This window comes from Falco cherrug, chromosome 4, assembly GCF_023634085.1.
Source record: "Falco cherrug isolate bFalChe1 chromosome 4, bFalChe1.pri, whole genome shotgun sequence".
NCBI lineage: Eukaryota > Metazoa > Chordata > Aves > Falconiformes > Falconidae > Falco > Falco cherrug.
Window position 1 is genome coordinate 89671711 of NC_073700.1, and position 16084 is coordinate 89687794.

At 58.8% G+C, this 16084-nt stretch overlaps 2 protein-coding genes across 2 annotated transcripts; both read left to right on the forward strand.

Moving 5' to 3' along the window:
- Window positions 1-493: 493 nt before the first annotated feature.
- LOC129735945 (collagen alpha-1(I) chain-like) lies at window positions 494-2225 on the forward strand. The gene is made up of 2 exons (XM_055708702.1): window positions 494-864; window positions 1388-2225. The coding sequence occupies exons 1-2, from the start codon at window positions 813-815 to the stop codon at window positions 1978-1980; spliced, it is 645 nt and encodes a 214-aa protein (XP_055564677.1). The 5' UTR covers window positions 494-812; the 3' UTR covers window positions 1981-2225.
- Window positions 2226-13595: 11370 nt separating this feature from the next.
- On the forward strand, window positions 13596-15295 carry LOC129735942 (collagen alpha-1(I) chain-like). Its single transcript, XM_055708683.1, has 2 exons — window positions 13596-13858; window positions 14468-15295. Exons 1-2 carry the CDS (start codon window positions 13807-13809, stop codon window positions 15058-15060), a joined length of 645 nt encoding a protein of 214 aa, XP_055564658.1. The 5' UTR covers window positions 13596-13806; the 3' UTR covers window positions 15061-15295.
- Window positions 15296-16084: the final 789 nt, after the last annotated feature.

The following is a 16084-nucleotide window of genomic DNA, read 5'->3' on the forward strand; positions in this document are numbered from 1 at the left end:
CCCTCCACCCTGGCAAGGCAGAAGCTGCTGAGTGCAGGAGCAACAGGTGCCACTGCTGGAGGAGGCAGGAGCACAGCACAGGCATTTCAGGCATGCTAAGAACAAGAATTCTCTCCTCCCTTTCTCGTTCTGGGTTCCCCTGGCAGAGTCATTTCCTGCAGCTCTGCTCTCTCAGAGCTCCCGGTGGGGACGCGGGCGGGAAACAAGGGAAACAAGGGAAAGGGAAAAACTCCTGTCCTTGGAAGAACAGCACCACGCACCAGGGCAGCCCGGGGTCACCCATAGAAAGCAGTCCTGTGCAGAGAACAAACTAGGCTTCTGGTAGACACCAAGCTGGCCATGAGCCAGTACTGTGCCCCTGCGCCAAGGAGTTCCAAGGGAATCCTCGGCCGCCTCAGACAAAGCATTGCCAAGAGGCCAAGAGAGGCGATTGCTCCCCTTTTCTCAGCACTGCTGGGCAACAGCTGGAGCGGCATCTTCTCGCACACCTTCTCTATGACCCAAGTGGGCTGCAGAGGCAGCAGAAGGCAGGCTCTGAGGCTGCTCCCCGGCACCCGCAGGGCAGCGGGGGCTGCCGCTTCCAGCCCCGGAGCGGGGAGGCAGCTCCGGAAGCTGCTCCATCTCCCGGGCCGAGGCCCCGCTGCTGCCCCAGGCTGCGGCGAGCCCCCGAGCGGCGCCGGCGCCGGGCTCAGCCCCGGGGCGGAGCTGGCGGCGGCGCGGAGCAGAGGAGGCGGCGGAGAGGAGGCGCCGCGGCCGCCGCCCAGAGCCGGGGCTGGCGCGGGGCAGCGAGGCGCGGGCGGCGGAGCGGCGGCATGCGGCGGGGCCGGGGCGCAGGGCTGGCGGGGCTGGCCGCGCTGCTGCTGGGTGCGCGGGGCTGGCGGCGGGGGGCGGGCCGGGGCTCGGCCTGCGGGGGCCCCCGCGGGGCTGCCGTCCCCTCGGGCTTCTGCACGGAGCCCTGCCGCCGCGCCGGGCTCGCGTCCCTCCCTCCCTCTGCTGCCATCCCGCCTTCCCTGCGGAAACTCGCCGTGCTCTCGCTGTCCAGCCCTGCCCGCTGCCTCCTTCCCTCCGCCTTCTGCCGCGGAGCGCCTGCAGCCGCTCCTTCCCCGCTGCTGCTTCCCCTCGGGCTCCTTCCCCGCTGCTGCTTCCCCTCGGGCTCCTTCCCTTTGTCCCTGTTTTTCTCCAGTGACTCCACCTGTCACTCTCGCGTTCGTATGTCTGCCAGCCGTTAACGGACACCTCCGTTAATGCACCTGTAGACATCCTCTGGAAACTCTTCTCCCCCCCCCATGCCCGAACGTTCCTGGCTGGGATTTGCCATGGCGAACGGCAGGCGGGGCAGGGCACAAAGCAGGTTTTGAGGATTCCCCCTTCTTTTTCTCCTCGGCAGTGGCTGTGGGCAGAGCCCAGGTGCAGCAGGAGCCGTCGGCAGAGACCACCGAGGACACCGGCATCGCCATCAGCTGCTCACACCCCAGCATATTGACAACAGACTTAATCTACTGGTACCGCCAGCTCCCGGGCCGAGGCCCCGCATTCATCACGAGCGGTCACAAAGGGTCCAGAGAGGTGCAGGACCCTCCGGGGCGGATGTCGGTGGCGGCAGACCGCCGGTCCAGCGCCCTGTGGCTCGCCCGGCCCCGGCGCAGGGACGCGGCGGTGTATTACTGCGCCGTGGGAGACACGGGGCTCGGAGCCGGGGCTGCGGCCGGGCACGAACCTCGGCGGCCGGGGCCGGGCGTGTGTGTCGGGGGCGGGGGGACAGCCCCGGCCGGGCCCGCCAGGGGGCGCTGCCGCCTCGGCCCGCCCGGCCGCGGGCGCTTCCCGCCACCGCCTGCGGCACCGGCACCGGCACCGGGATCAGCGGGTGCCCCTTGCAGTCGCTGCCCGGGCTCAGCACCTCTCCTCCTCGAGGGCTGCTGCGCATCGGTGCTCCGAGGCAGCAAACAGCCGCGCTTGGGCCGCGCTGCACGGGGAGCCTGAGAGGGTCTGTGCAAGGCAGCGGGGCGCAGCGTGTTTCCCACCACGCGCTCGTGCTTGCCCAGCACGGGGTCAGAGCCTTGCGGGTACCGTGGCGTCCCCTGGCCTGTCTGAAAAGGCCTGCCGGCATTGTCCCGCAACGCCTTCCCAGAGGGGACCGATTCCCATCCAGGCCACCTCAGGCTGCTTCTCCTCTTGCCAAGGATGCTGAGCTCTTCATGACTTTTAGGAGGGCCAAGTGACACCTCTAGGTCCTCCAAGTGCTGCCATGGCACAGGGAGTTCACGATGTCAAGAATAAAGCGAACGCAAATGCTCCAGCACGATGCTCAGCTTAGTGGGTGTCTCACCTTTGCCTGGCTGCCTTGGGCAAACACAGCAGCAGCTTCCACCCGGTAATTTTCCCCATCCCAAGGACGCACACAAAGATCTCAGCTTGGAGTTGTTATTAACACTAACAAGCTCCCTGGGCATTCAAATCAGGCAATTCCCTGCAGATCCTTGTGCATTTCTTCCTGTCAGGCTTTCCTTCCTGGAGATCTGCTGTGTCACCACCATCGTCCCCCAGATGCTGTCCCCAAGATTCCTTGCCAACAGAACAATCCTTTGTGTCTCCTGCTGTTATTTTCCTGCTTCTTCCTGGCTATGCCTGAGTTCCCGATCCTCTCAGCCATGGCCTTCAGTCATGGTGTCACCATACGCAAAGCGCTTGGCAAAAAGCACTGTCATGACAAAGAAGCTCTGCTCCCTGCCAGCGCCGGGAGTGTGGGCAGTGGGCTTTTTGGTCACCTCCTCCCAGGTGGCTCTACTGCTGCAATGTCCCTTCTGCACCAGGAAGGTTGTTAGACCATTTCTACTGCTGTACTGGGCCAGCATGAGCATGGCGTGTTGGGGTTGGGTTGACCTTGCCTGGCTGCAACGTCTCCCCCACTCTGCTCTATCACTCCCACTACTCACCAGGATGGAAAAATAAGAAGGCTCATGGTTTGTGGCAAGGACAGGGAAATTTTGACCCAGCAGTTGGTGTCACAGGCAAACAGGCTCAGCTTGGAGAAATTAATTTCTTGCCAATCAAATCAGAGTAGGAGAATGAGAAATGAGAATAAATTTTAAAACACCTTCCCTGCAACACTTCCTTATGCCTGGGCTCACCTTCCGTCCTGACGTCCCTACTTCCTCCCCCAGAGGAACACAGGAGGATGTGCAATGGGTGCTGCAGTCAGTTCATAACTCATTCCCTCTGCCGCCTCTTCCTCCTCATGCTCTTTCCCTGCTGCGGTGTGGGGTCCCTCCCGTGGGAGACTGTCCTTCTCCAACACGAGTCCTTTCCGTGGGCTGCAGTTCTTCACAAACTGCTACAGCGTGGATCCCCCGTGGGGCCACAGATCTTGCCAGAAGCCTGCTCCATGATGGGATCTCCATGGGGTCACAGCTTCCTTCAGGGCACATCCACCTGCTGTGGCATGGGTTCCTCCATGGGCTGCAGGTGGATGTCTGCCCCACCCTTAACCTCCATGGGCTGCAGGGGGACAAGCTGCATCACCAGCTCATCAGGGACAACCTGTGTCATGAGCCACACATGAACCTGGAGCACCTCATCCCCTCCTCCTTCTTTGCTGACTTCAGTGCCTGCAGAGTTGTTTCTCTCCCATATTCTCATTCCTCTCTCCCACATGCTCTTGTGCACCACTTTTTCAACCTTCTTAAATGTATTATTGTGGAGGCGCCACCACCGTCACTGACTGGCCCAGCTTTGGTCAGTGGCAGGTCCGTCTTGTAGCCACCTGAAACTGGCTCTGAACAACACGGGGTGGCACTGACTGGCACCTTCTCACAGAAGCCACCCCGGCAGCCCCCCTGCTACCATAACCTTGCCCCATAAACCAAATACATTCCACTCCTCACCTCTGTGAATCAAGTGTTTTCAATTAACAGTCATATAGGCCCTTCTCAGACAGTCCACAATGCTCACAAACTCCCCCTTACATCAGCAGGCCACAGCCAGGGCACAGGACACTGTGCAGATCGCGTCCACAGAAGGATTACTCCATTGCGGTTGGTCAAGCTTTTAGAGCATTTTCTTCCATTGGAAACAGATCTGACATCATTGCTACTGTGAACCACCGCAAGCTGGACAGAAGTTGACTGCAAATCAGCAGATAGTAGCAGCTGGGACATCCTGAGTTCTCAGGGTATAAATCAAGGCAATCAGCAGGGGAGTAAGAGAGGTGTAAAGAACAGCGACAGCTCCATCAGTAGGTGGTTTAAATCACCATCAAAAAACCCCAGAACCTCTGGCAGCAGCGCCCTTAGTTTGGACTGTAAAACCTGCATGGATTCTGTACCCGTTTCCTCCATGTCCAAGATCTCCTCGGTTGGGCAGGCAAACCAGGGGGCATGCCAAGGGCCAGGAGCAGCGCCTTGGCGGTGCTGTGGCCAAATGGCTTACTCGTCTGTATGGAGAAATGCCATCCCTCCCTCTTCTACAAGGACCATTGCAGGTGCTATCCTCATTAAGAAGGAACTCCAGCTTGTTACAAGGTTTACTGTGGTTGGGTTAGGAAGTGCAGCTGTGCTGCTGCAGGTGATGGTTCCTTGTAGCACAGCTAGGGAAAAAGGATTTCAGACATGCAAGTGAAATGCCCTGATAAAACATTGCCCTTCAGTCGTGGTCCTTGGTGAGGAGCGACTCCTCTTGGGTCTGCACAGGGAGGCAGGCAGCAGAGGTCCTCCTGCCACATGAGCCGGGCATTGCTGCTGCTCAGCAGGCAGGGGCTGGGGATCTCTTCCACCCCACTAACATAGCCAGGCCCTGTTAGAACAGAAAGTCACAACTGAGACAGCCTGGGGGCAAGCCATTGCTTTGAATCCACAAGGAGAAGTGGTTTCTTGCTGGTACCTTTGTAACGTTGGCTCAGGCACACAATTACAAACTGGCTGCCCCGGCTTCACAGTCCACTTCCAGCCTGCTCCTGCTGCTGTGGGAAGGCCTCCTGCAGAGAGGTGTTTTGCCATAGACCGGGTCAGTACAACGAAAAGAGACCCCTAGTTAAAGAAGTGAGTTTATCTTTACTTACATTTTAAAAAATAGAATAGGAAGTGAAACAAGTAGTAAGTGAAAGGATACAGCAAGAATAAAACAAGGCAATGCACCTAATCACTGCTGCCTATGACAGGCTACAGCGGTTAAGAAAGATACATCACCAATTGCCTTAATACTTTACCGTCATCCGGGTCCACAGCTGCTGGGAGCCCTGGTTACAGTGAGGATTTGGAGAGCCTGTCCCGGCATTTGGGAGGTCCTACACAGGGCATCCACTCGTAGGTGAGGTCTCCAAAGTCACTGTCAGAGGGTCCAGCTCTTATAGTGTTGAATAAACAAGATCACCTGATTTCAAATGCAGAGACATCTGGTTTCACTCTCCTCTCAGATCCCACCAAAGCCTGGCCAGGGCTACCAGGAGGAACCAAGGGAGCCTCCCTTACCTACTTGATTTTAACCACCGGTTTCCATAGAAGGCCATATATCTGGTTTCACAGCCTTGACCACCTGCCTCCAAGCAAGGAAGGATGCACTCCATCTTTGCAAATGATTATATTCTATCTAAGCTACATCTTTCACTAATGATCATGCATATTTTACCAATGATTGGATACTAAATACATATATATATATATATATATATATATAAAACATTTGGTTGGCATGTTCATCTAGATGTCAAAGTTGGCTCCTGGTCCCAGCCAGTCCCCAGCGAGGCTGGTGCGGCTGCAGGAGCTGACACAGCTGTGAAAGTTCATGTGCACAGGCTTGAGAGGCAGAGGGGAAAGGTTCAGCCCTTCGTCCTGCCTCAGCTGGGGACTGTGGTGGCAGCTACAGTGCATTACCAGGAGCCCCTGGCAGGTTTGCAGACATTGGAGAGCAGAGGGCAGCCCACCGTCCTTCTGCCACGGCCTCGGCTGAGCAGCAGGACCCTGAAGGCCTTGTGGGAGCGGGGTTGTGAATGGGGGCTGCTGCGCTCGCCAGCTGTTTTCTGCAGTCCCTGCCAGCTGTGTGAGCCAAGGGCCCTGGGTGAGAAGTGGCAGAGGAGCCCTGCTCCAGGAGCAGGAGGCAGTAAAACCGAGCAGCCCTTTGGCTTGCCTGGGGATAGCGGTTCTGGGGCCCAGGGTGGGACAAGCACCTGGCGCCTGTGGCTAATGTGGGCAGGTGAAGGGACACAGGGGGACTGCCTGTACAACGGAGAGCTGTGTGGCAGTGTCCTCCCCCTGCCAGAGTGCGGGAGCGTGCCTGTCCCTGTGCGGCTGGTTTCTGCAGCAGATGCTCTTTACAGAGATGTTTCTCTTCAGGTTCCTGCTCCACGGCCAGAGGGGAAGGGAGAGTGTGCGACACCTGGGTCCGATGCCAGGAGAAGATCACCAGGGATGCCATTCCCTCTGATGGACGGTACCTACACCACGAGGCTCTGGAGAACATTCTGGTGGTAGAGGCTGGGGGACAGGTGCAACGAGGCCTGCCTGGAGCAGCAGGGAGAGAGTTTTGCTCCGCCCTCTGGGCTGTGGTTTGGAGGCCTCTTTGATCGGGCAGAGGCAGAGGAAGAGGTGAAGTTGCAAGCATCAGGTCCCTCCGGCTGGCAGGTGCCTGCACACCCCGTGAAGGGAGAGCGTGACATGGCCCTGATTGTGCTGGCAGCCCTGGCGGGACTGGCAGCCTTTGGTGAGATGCCACTTCCAGGCTGGGGTGAATGAGGCAAGAGTTTGCGCAGCTGGTGGTGGAAGCACGGAGGTGTCAGTCCTGACGGCCTGGGGGATCAGGGAGTGTTTCTGTAGGGAGAGCCGGGGCTGCAGGTGGGTATGGCAAATAATGTGGGAGATGTCAGGAGTAACGAGCATAAGAGGAAGGACAAGACTTTACCCTGCATTTGCAGGTACCGAGCATTCTTGAGTGTGCTGCTAATACAGTCCAAGCCTGAAAGAGGGAAGACGCTGGGGAACGGAGCTGTGTGGCATCTAGGAGCTTCTCTCCTAGGTGTGCTGGAGAAAAGGTTACCAGCCTCTGCAGGGCTGTCTCTAAACCTCGGGGGACAAACAGAGAAGGCTAACTAGAGTCAAGGAGAGCTGAAATGCTGTACAGGGACAGGGCAAGGGCAGAGGACGTGGTGTGTCATATGGAGGAGCTTCGCTAGCAAGAAGATACAGTCAGAGGTGGGAGAAGGACAGCTCATGGCTGCCGCTGCTGAAGGAGACAGCAGCAGTTAACATAGCTCAGAGGCAGATACGGAGAGAAAGAGTGGCTGGAAAGACATGTGCGCACTGCTGGAAAGCAGGATGATCTGGGCGGTGAGGAGTGGCAAGCAGCTGCAGAAAGAAGGGTGCAGGGACAAGCAGCTCAGCATCTCAGAGCCTGGGAAAAGTGAGATGGAGAGCGGGGACAGTGAGCAAGCCCAGGAAGTGACAGATGGACTGGTGCACAGGCAAGCAAGGCTGAAAGATATTTCTGGCTTTACAGGTCATGCCCAAAAGGACTCTGTGCTCCAGTTCCCTGCAGAAATGACCATCCAGAGAGGACACAGCACAGCTCTGCACTGCAATTTCTCCACCAGTTTTACCAATCCCTACATCTTCTGGTACCAGCAGCGCCAGACGCAGTCCCCTCAGATGCTGCTGCAGGGAGTGTACAAATGGAAACCGCAGGTGGATTCAGGGAGGTTCTCGTCTTCACTGTCTGTGGAGACCTCCCAGGTGGTTCTGCATGTGCGGGATGCTGAGCTCCAGGACAGCGCTGCCTATTTCTGTGCACTGAGCCCACAGTGGTGCCCACAGCACGCAGCAGCGCATAGAAACATGGGCGGTGCTGTGAGGGGCACATCCCTCCCTGCCACTGCTTGCCTGGAGCTCTGAGCTCAGCCTACTCAGCAGCAGCACCTGGGGGCTGTGGTGAGGCTGGGCCTCTGCCTCCCCAGCCTGTACTGCTGTGAGGCACAGGCCTGTGTGACTTGTGCAGCTGCGTCTGGATCCAGGCTCTTTGATGATGAGAAGCGCTCAAGAAAGCACCGCAGAGTGGACGTTTTCAAGGCCCTTCCAGATATCGAGCCTGTCCACATCTCAAGCCTATGTGTGGAGGATAATGTAAAGCTGGAGAACATCCCCTTTGCTGCAGCCACCCAAAGAATTCCCATGGTACCAGGAAAAGAAAGGAAAAGAAACATTAAATCCCTCAGTGGTAGCAGCTCCCGCCTGACCTTGGTGATCTCCTCAGGGGTCTGGGACCAGCCCCTGCCCTTGCAGAGGGAGCAGTTCCACAGTGACACACTCATAATCCCCTCTCGGTGGAGGACAGGGATGTAGGGATTTCCATCCTTCCACTTGTACACTTTTGTCAAGACGTCGGGATTTTCATGGAGGAAATAGGATATGAGGCTGTGGTGGCTGCCAAGAGACACTTCTCCCCACCCGAAGGGATGAGATTTACAGGTAAAGGGAATTCTAGGTATGTTCCCCCAGCACTGCAGCCAATTCCTGAGCAATTCCCCTCCTTGCCTTGCACCTGGGGGTTGGCTGAACCCTGAGCCTGCAATCTCACCCTGTTCAGATGCATGGATCAGCCTTTGGCAGCTTATAGAAAGCGAGGTGGAGCATGAGCCCAGTGCCAAAGCTGACAAACGGATAGATACGGCGGACACGGAGCCAGGCAATGCTGAAATACCTTTCTGGCTTGACAGATCACAGGCAGAAGGAATTTACGCTGCAGTTCCACCAGAAGCGACCATGCAGGTAGGACACACCAGAAGAGGATTGTTCTCCAAAGGCCTGAGCCATGATCGAGCACTTCCTCCGGGGAGAGGCACCTTTCAGCTTCTGGAGGGCGCTGGGACCGTGCTGTAGACACAGGTTGGAGGTCAGGCAGCTGGGGAGGCAGGGGATGCCTGGTGGCCAGTGGCTGCAGGTGAGTCAGCAGTGTGCCCTTGTGGCAAAGCACACCTACTGCGCTCTGAGATGCCAGCGAAAGCGGAGCCAGCACAGGCAGGGAAGTCATCCTTCTCCTCTCTTTGGCACTCCTGAGACCATGCCTGGGCTCCTGCGTTCAGGCTGGGGCTCCTCGGTGTGCAGGCAAGGTACAGGCGTGTTGGAGGGAGTCCAGCGGGAGGCCCCAAGGCAGGCAGGGAGCTTGAGGACATGATGCACTCAGAGCCTGAGGGAACGAGGCCTTAGCAAAAGAAGGCTCAAAGGGAGACCTTATGGGTGTCTACAGCTACGTGCTCTGAGCACGTGGAGAAGATGAAGCCAGGCTCTTCTTCAAGTGCACGGTGCCGGTAGGCCGAGAGGCCACAGACACAGTTTGAAACCTGCGGAATTCTACTGACGTGTGAGAACCTTATTTTCCAGTTCTTTTTGACCCTGAAAAAGCTCAAGGACTGGAATGCACTGTCCATAAATGTTGTGCAGGCTCTGGCCTTGGACGTTTTCAAGACTCGTCTGGACACAGCCCTGACCGGCCCTGTCCAACCTACATCATGCTATGGGAAGAGCAGAAACAGTTTGGCAGGTTTGTTTGATGGGACTGGAAGTAAGGGGAGGACAGCTGGAGATCCAGCTGGTTTGGAGGAAAGGGAAATTGGCAGGGTTACGGTCATCGGGAAAGGCTGTGTGGTGTTGGGTGAGCTTGGCAGAAGCTGATTTATAAGAGGGGTTGAGCAGCGGGGAACAAAGCTTCATGTGTTGCTTCCTCGAGTACCGATCTTCTTTTGGATAGAAGGAGAAAGTCCACAGTGCCTGTGGGGCTGAGTGGGACAGTTGGTGTCTGCAGGGCTTGGGGGTGTTGAAGATGATGTTTGTAAGAGCTGCAGCCTTGGGCTGTGCTGACAGGAGCTTGGCGCTAGGCACCGTGAAGGCGCTAGGACAGGCCAACCCCACCAAGGCCTTGTGCTGTGAGAGAGAGGACACAGGCATCAGGGAAGGAGAGACTCCCACGACATTGCATGGGGGGATGTGTCAGAGAGGTTGGTCCCCAGCTGCAGGCCTGTCGCCCCTCCACCCTGGCAAGGCAGAAGCTGCTGAGTGCAGGAGCAACAGGTGCCACTGCTGGAGGAGGCAGGAGCACAGCACAGGCATTTCAGGCATGCTAAGAACAAGAATTCTCTCCTCCCTTTCTCGTTCTGGGTTCCCCTGGCAGAGTCGTTTCTGGCAGCTCTGCTCTCTCAGAGCTCCCGGTGGGGACGCGGGCGGTCTTTGAGTCGCTCTCACACATGCAGGACGATCCATCTCAGCATGGTCCTTGCGTATCTCGTCATCGTTGACTTCCTGAGGCAACCGCTGGGTAAGCCTTGGCTTTGACTGATGGTACGATTCCTCGTCTGCTCTGGTACCAGCAGAAGAAAGGCTAAGCCCCACAGCACGTCTCGTAGCAGGCAGCGGGTAGTCCCAGGCAGAGCGGCCATTTCACCACGTTGCTGAACACCACAGGGAAATAGAGCGTCCTGCAGCCAGCGCAAGTCGAGGTCTCGGCCAGTGCCGTGCACCTCGCTGCTGTGCAAGACACCCTGGCACAGGGAGATGCTCCGGCTGTGCGACGAGCCAGGGGAGGGAGGGGACGTGCCTGTGCAAGGCTGAGCTTGGGGGAAGGGGCCCTCAGGTGTCCCCGGGCAGCGCTCCTTCCCCCGTCCACCCAGAGCTCTGCAGGCCAAGACCCTCTTCCAGGGAGGGCCGGTGTCAGTGGCCTGAGAGGCAGCAGAAGGCGGTGAAAGAATCTGAGGTCCCCGTGCCTTCGCTGTGGCTTACGTGAGTATTCTGCCCAATGGCTCTGCTGAGGTGACAGGCAATGCAGGAGATCAGCGCAGTTTCTGCATTGGTGCCTTGCTGCTGCTCTTTGCTTTCTGGTTTCCCTGCGGCACGTTGCTTCTTCAGGTATTCCTGCAGGCCTGTCTCTTAGAGCAGCTGCTCGAGGATGCGTCCCTCACAGGTCAGAGCTCAAGGTAAGAGGAAAGGTACATAAGTGACATGCCACGTGGCAATGCTCCTTCCTGGAACGACATGATGACAAGGATTTTGGAAAACCCTCCGGCTGCTGTGTGTTGGGAGCCTGAGGAAGTCTCTTCTCAGTGTGCTCTGTCCGTCCCTGGAGCCTTTCTTATGCCCTACCTTGTGTGCTGCCCTCAGCCCTGCCTCATCTCTTCTGCAGCGGGACCATGCTGTACAAGTCTATCCAAGAGCTGAATGGGGGAGCAGACCAGCAGGCAGAGGTGGGCAACATGTCCTCCAGGAGAAGAGCTGGCCTGGGGGAAAGCTGCTTCCTGCCTGGGGGAAGGCCAGGCAGCACAGAGCAGCTGTGGGGGCTTGGGCACTGGGTGCCGTCGTCTGTGGCCTGGCCAGGCTGATTTCAGCGTCAGCCTGTGAGTCGCCTTAGCCCTGCCCATGCGTGCAACTGCCGTGCTGTGCAGGGAACTGTTTCTGGCATAGAGGGTGTACAGGTCACCTGCCCTTGCTATCCTTGCCCTTGGGTGCAGGCCATGGCCCATCATTATGGGGACAGGTGGGAGGAGGAGGAGGAGAATGTCTTGGGCTCTTGTAAATGCTTTTCCTCACTCCAGCCCCACTCCTGCTTCCTTTGGAGCCATCTTCTCACTGAGCTTCCTTTTGCAGCACTACGCTACCGAAACCATGAGGAATAGCATTCCTCATAGGCCTGAGAGCTGCTGACAGCTCAGGCACGCCAGCAGCACCAGGATCCTCACTGAGGGACAGCCGTGGTTGGGCTGCCCATCTGCAGGACATGCTCTGAGGCCAAGGGGCTGCTCCTGAGCAGAGATGCCAGGATACAGGGTCTGATTGTCACTGACTTGGGAGGAGCTGGCTGTGTCTTCCTCAGCCTGAAAGGGAAGGGGAGGCTGAATCTTTGGCTGCTTCAAAGATGTACTCAGAAGAGTCCCCTGGGATAAGGCCCTAGAGGCAACAGGGGCCCAAGAAAGCTGGGTCCTAGTCAAGAATTGCATTCTCCGGGCTCAAGAGCAGCCCATCCCAACAAGGAAGAAGTCTGGAAAGAACGCCAGGAGGCCTACATGGATGAACAAGGAGCTCCTGGTGGAATTCAAACACAAAAAGGAAGCATACGGAAGGTGGAAGCCACAACAAGTAACCTGGGAGGCGTACAGAGACAACCTCCAATGAGGTTAAGGAAGAGAAAGCCCAGCTGGAAGTCAGTCGAGGGAGGGATGTCAAAGGCAAGAAGGGCTCCTCTAAGGGCATGGGTAACAAAAGGAAGAATACGGCAAATGAAGGAGCATGCTCAATGAGATGAGGGCCCTGGTGGCACAGAATAGGGGAAAAACTGAGGTGCTGAAGGCCGCTTTTGCCTCACTCCTTACTAGCAAGACTGGCCTTCAGGAATCCCAATTGCAGACCTGGGGAAAGTCGGGAGTAAGGGAGACCTGCCCTTGGCAGAAGGAGATCAGGTCAGGGAATACTGAAGCAAACTGCACATAGAAACTGTCCGTGGGCTCTGACAGCATGCACCGCAAGAGCTGAGGGAGCTGGCTCATGTCATTGCCAGGTCACTCACGAGTATCTTCAAATGACCACGGTGACTGGAAGACGTGCCTGAGCACTGGAGGAAAGCCAATGTTGCTCCTTCATTCAAGAAAAAAGAAGGAGAATCCAAGGAACCACAGGCTTTTCAGCCTCACCTCAGTCTCTGTGAAGGGGATGGAGCAGGTAATCCCAGAAAGCCTGATTAATGCAGGCATGATAGCGATGAGAAAGCCACCATGAGTAGTCAGTATGGCTTCACCAAAGGGAACTCACGCCTGACCAAGCTGGTAAGCTTCTGCGATGAAGAGGCTGGCTTGGGAGATGATGGGAGAGCAGTGGATCTCATCTGGCTCCACTTGAGCAAGGCCTTTGATGCCGTCCTCATTAAAGAAGCCATTGACATAGAGCGCTGCATGAGCAGACAGTGAGGTGGATTGAAAACTCTCTGAATGTCCAGGCCCAGGGGGGGCCGGTCAGTGGCGCAAAACTGAGTCACAGGCCACTGAGTAGTGGGTGTTCCATGGATCAATAGTGGGCCCTGTTCAGCCCCTTCTCTAATGATCTCTATGATGGAACAGAGCGTGCCCGCAGCAGGGTTGCAGAGCACCCCAACCTGGGAGGAGTGGCTGCTGTTCCAGAGGGTCTGGCCACTGGCCACAGGGACCACACCAGGCTGGAGAAATGGGCTGATGGGAACCTCATGCAGTTCAACAAGGGAAAGGGAAAAACTCCCGTCCTTGGAAGAACAGCACCACGCACCAGGGCAGCCCGGGGTCACCCATAGAAAGCAGTCCTGTGCAGAGAACAAACTAGGCTTCTGGTAGACACCAAGCTGGCCATGAGCCAGTACTGTGCCCCTGCGCCAAGGAGTTCCAAGGGAATCCTCGGCCGCCTCAGACAAAGCATTGCCAAGAGGCCGAGAGGCGATTGCTCCCCTTTTCTCAGCACTGCTGGGCAACAGCTGGAGCGGCATCTTCTCGCACACCTTCTCTATGACCCAAGTGGGCTGCAGAGGCAGCAGAAGGCAGGCTCTGAGGCTGCTCCCCGGCACCCGCAGGGCAGCGGGGGCTGCCGCTTCCAGCCCCGGAGCGGGGAGGCAGCTCCGGAAGCTGCTCCATCTCCCGGGCCGAGGCCCCGCTGCTGCCCCAGGCTGCGGCGAGCCCCCGAGCGGCGCCGGCGCCGGGCTCAGCCCCGGGGCGGAGCTGGCGGCGGCGCGGAGCAGAGGAGGCGGCGGAGAGGAGGCGCCGCGGCCGCCGCCCAGAGCCGGGGCTGGCGCGGGGCAGCGAGGCGCGGGCGGCGGAGCGGCGGCATGCGGCGGGGCCGGGGCGCAGGGCTGGCGGGGCTGGCCGCGCTGCTGCTGGGTGCGCGGGGCTGGCGGCGGGGGGCGGGCCGGGGCTCGGCCTGCGGGGGCCCCCGCGGGGCTGCCGTCCCCTCGGGCTTCTGCACGGAGCCCTGCCGCCGCGCCGGGCTCGCGTCCCTCCCTCCCTCTGCTGCCATCCCGCCTTCCCTGCGGAAACTCGCCGTGCTCTCGCTGTCCAGCCCTGCCCGCTGCCTCCTTCCCTCCGCCTTCTGCCGCGGAGCGCCTGCAGCCGCTCCTTCCCCGCTGCTGCTTCCCCTCGGGCTCCTTCCCCGCTGCTGCTTCCCCGCTGCTGCTTCCCCTCGGGCTCCTTCCCCGCTGCTGCTTCCCCGCTGCTGCTTCCCCTCGGGCTCCTTCCCCGCTGCTGCTTCCCCTCGGGCTCCTTCCCTTTGTCCCTGTTTTTCTCCAGTGACTCCACCTGTCACTCTCGCGTTCGTATGTCTGCCAGCCGTTAACGGACACCTCCGTTAATGCACCTGTAGACATCCTCTGGAAACTCTTCTCCCCCCCCCATGCCCGAACGTTCCTGGCTGGGATTTGCCATGGCGAACGGCAGGCGGGGCAGGGCACAAAGCAGGTTTTGAGGATTCCCCCTTCTTTTTCTCCTCGGCAGTGGCTGTGGGCAGAGCCCAGGTGCAGCAGGAGCCGTCGGCAGAGACCACCGAGGACACCGGCATCGCCATCAGCTGCTCACACCCCAGCATATTGACAACAGACTTAATCTACTGGTACCGCCAGCTCCCGGGCCGAGGCCCCGCATTCATCACGAGCGGTCACAAAGGGTCCAGAGAGGTGCAGGACCCTCCGGGGCGGATGTCGGTGGCGGCAGACCGCCGGTCCAGCGCCCTGTGGCTCGCCCGGCCCCGGCGCAGGGACGCGGCGGTGTATTACTGCGCCGTGGGAGACACGGGGCTCGGAGCCGGGGCTGCGGCCGGGCACGAACCTCGGCGGCCGGGGCCGGGCGTGTGTGTCGGGGGCGGGGGGACAGCCCCGGCCGGGCCCGCCAGGGGGCGCTGCCGCCTCGGCCCGCCCGGCCGCGGGCGCTTCCCGCCACCGCCTGCGGCACCGGCACCGGCACCGGGATCAGCGGGTGCCCCTTGCAGTCGCTGCCCGGGCTCAGCACCTCTCCTCCTCGAGGGCTGCTGCGCATCGGTGCTCCGAGGCAGCAAACAGCCGCGCTTGGGCCGCGCTGCACGGGGAGCCTGAGAGGGTCTGTGCAAGGCAGCGGGGCGCAGCGTGTTTCCCACCACGCGCTCGTGCTTGCCCAGCACGGGGTCAGAGCCTTGCGGGTACCGTGGCGTCCCCTGGCCTGTCTGAAAAGGCCTGCCGGCATTGTCCCGCAACGCCTTCCCAGAGGGGACCGATTCCCATCCAGGCCACCTCAGGCTGCTTCTCCTCTTGCCAAGGATGCTGAGCTCTTCATGACTTTTAGGAAGGCCAAGTGACACCTCTAGGTCCTCCAAGTGCTGCCATGGCACAGGGAGTTCACGATGTCAAGAATAAAGCGAACGCAAATGCTCCAGCACGATGCTCAGCTTAGTGGGTGTCTCACCTTTGCCTGGCTGCCTTGGGCAAACACAGCAGCAGCTTCCACCCGGTAATTTTCCCCATCCCAAGGACGCACACAAAGATCTCAGCTTGGAGTTGTTATTAACACTAACAAGCTCCCTGGGCATTCAAATCAGGCAATTCCCTGCAGATCCTTGTGCATTTCTTCCTGTCAGGCTTTCCTTCTTGGAGATCTGCTGTGTCACCACCATCGTCCCCCAGATGCTGTCCCCAAGATTCCTTGCCAACAGAACAATCCTTTGTGTCTCCTGCTGTTATTTTCCTGCTTCTTCCTGGCTATGCCTGAGTTCCCGATCCTCTCAGCCATGGCCTTCAGTCATGGTGTCACCATACGCAAAGCGCTTGGCAAAAAGCACTGTCATGACAAAGAAGCTCTGCTCCCTGCCAGCGCCGGGAGTGTGGGCAGTGGGCTTTTTGGTCACCTCCTCCCAGGTGGCTCTGCTGCTGCAATGTCCCTTCTGCACCAGGAAGGTTGTTAGACCATTTCTACTGCTGTACTGGGCCAGCATGAGCATGGCGTGTTGGGGTTGGGTTGACCTTGCCTGGCTGCAACGTCTCCCCCACTCTGCTCTATCACTCCCACTACTCACCAGGATGGAAAAATAAGAAGGCTCATGGTTTGTGGCAAGGACAGGGAAATTTTGACCCAGCAGTTGGTGTC

Coding starts and splice junctions, on each gene's coding strand:
- LOC129735945 (XM_055708702.1), top strand. CDS start 813: ATGCGGCGGGGCCGGGGCGCAGGGCTGGCGGGGCTGGCCGCGCTGCTG. Junction 865..1,387: donor GCTGGCCGCGCTGCTGCTGG/GTGCGCGGGGCT, acceptor TCTCCTCGGCAG/TGGCTGTGGGCAGAGCCCAG.
- LOC129735942 (XM_055708683.1), top strand. CDS start 13,807: ATGCGGCGGGGCCGGGGCGCAGGGCTGGCGGGGCTGGCCGCGCTGCTG. Junction 13,859..14,467: donor GCTGGCCGCGCTGCTGCTGG/GTGCGCGGGGCT, acceptor TCTCCTCGGCAG/TGGCTGTGGGCAGAGCCCAG.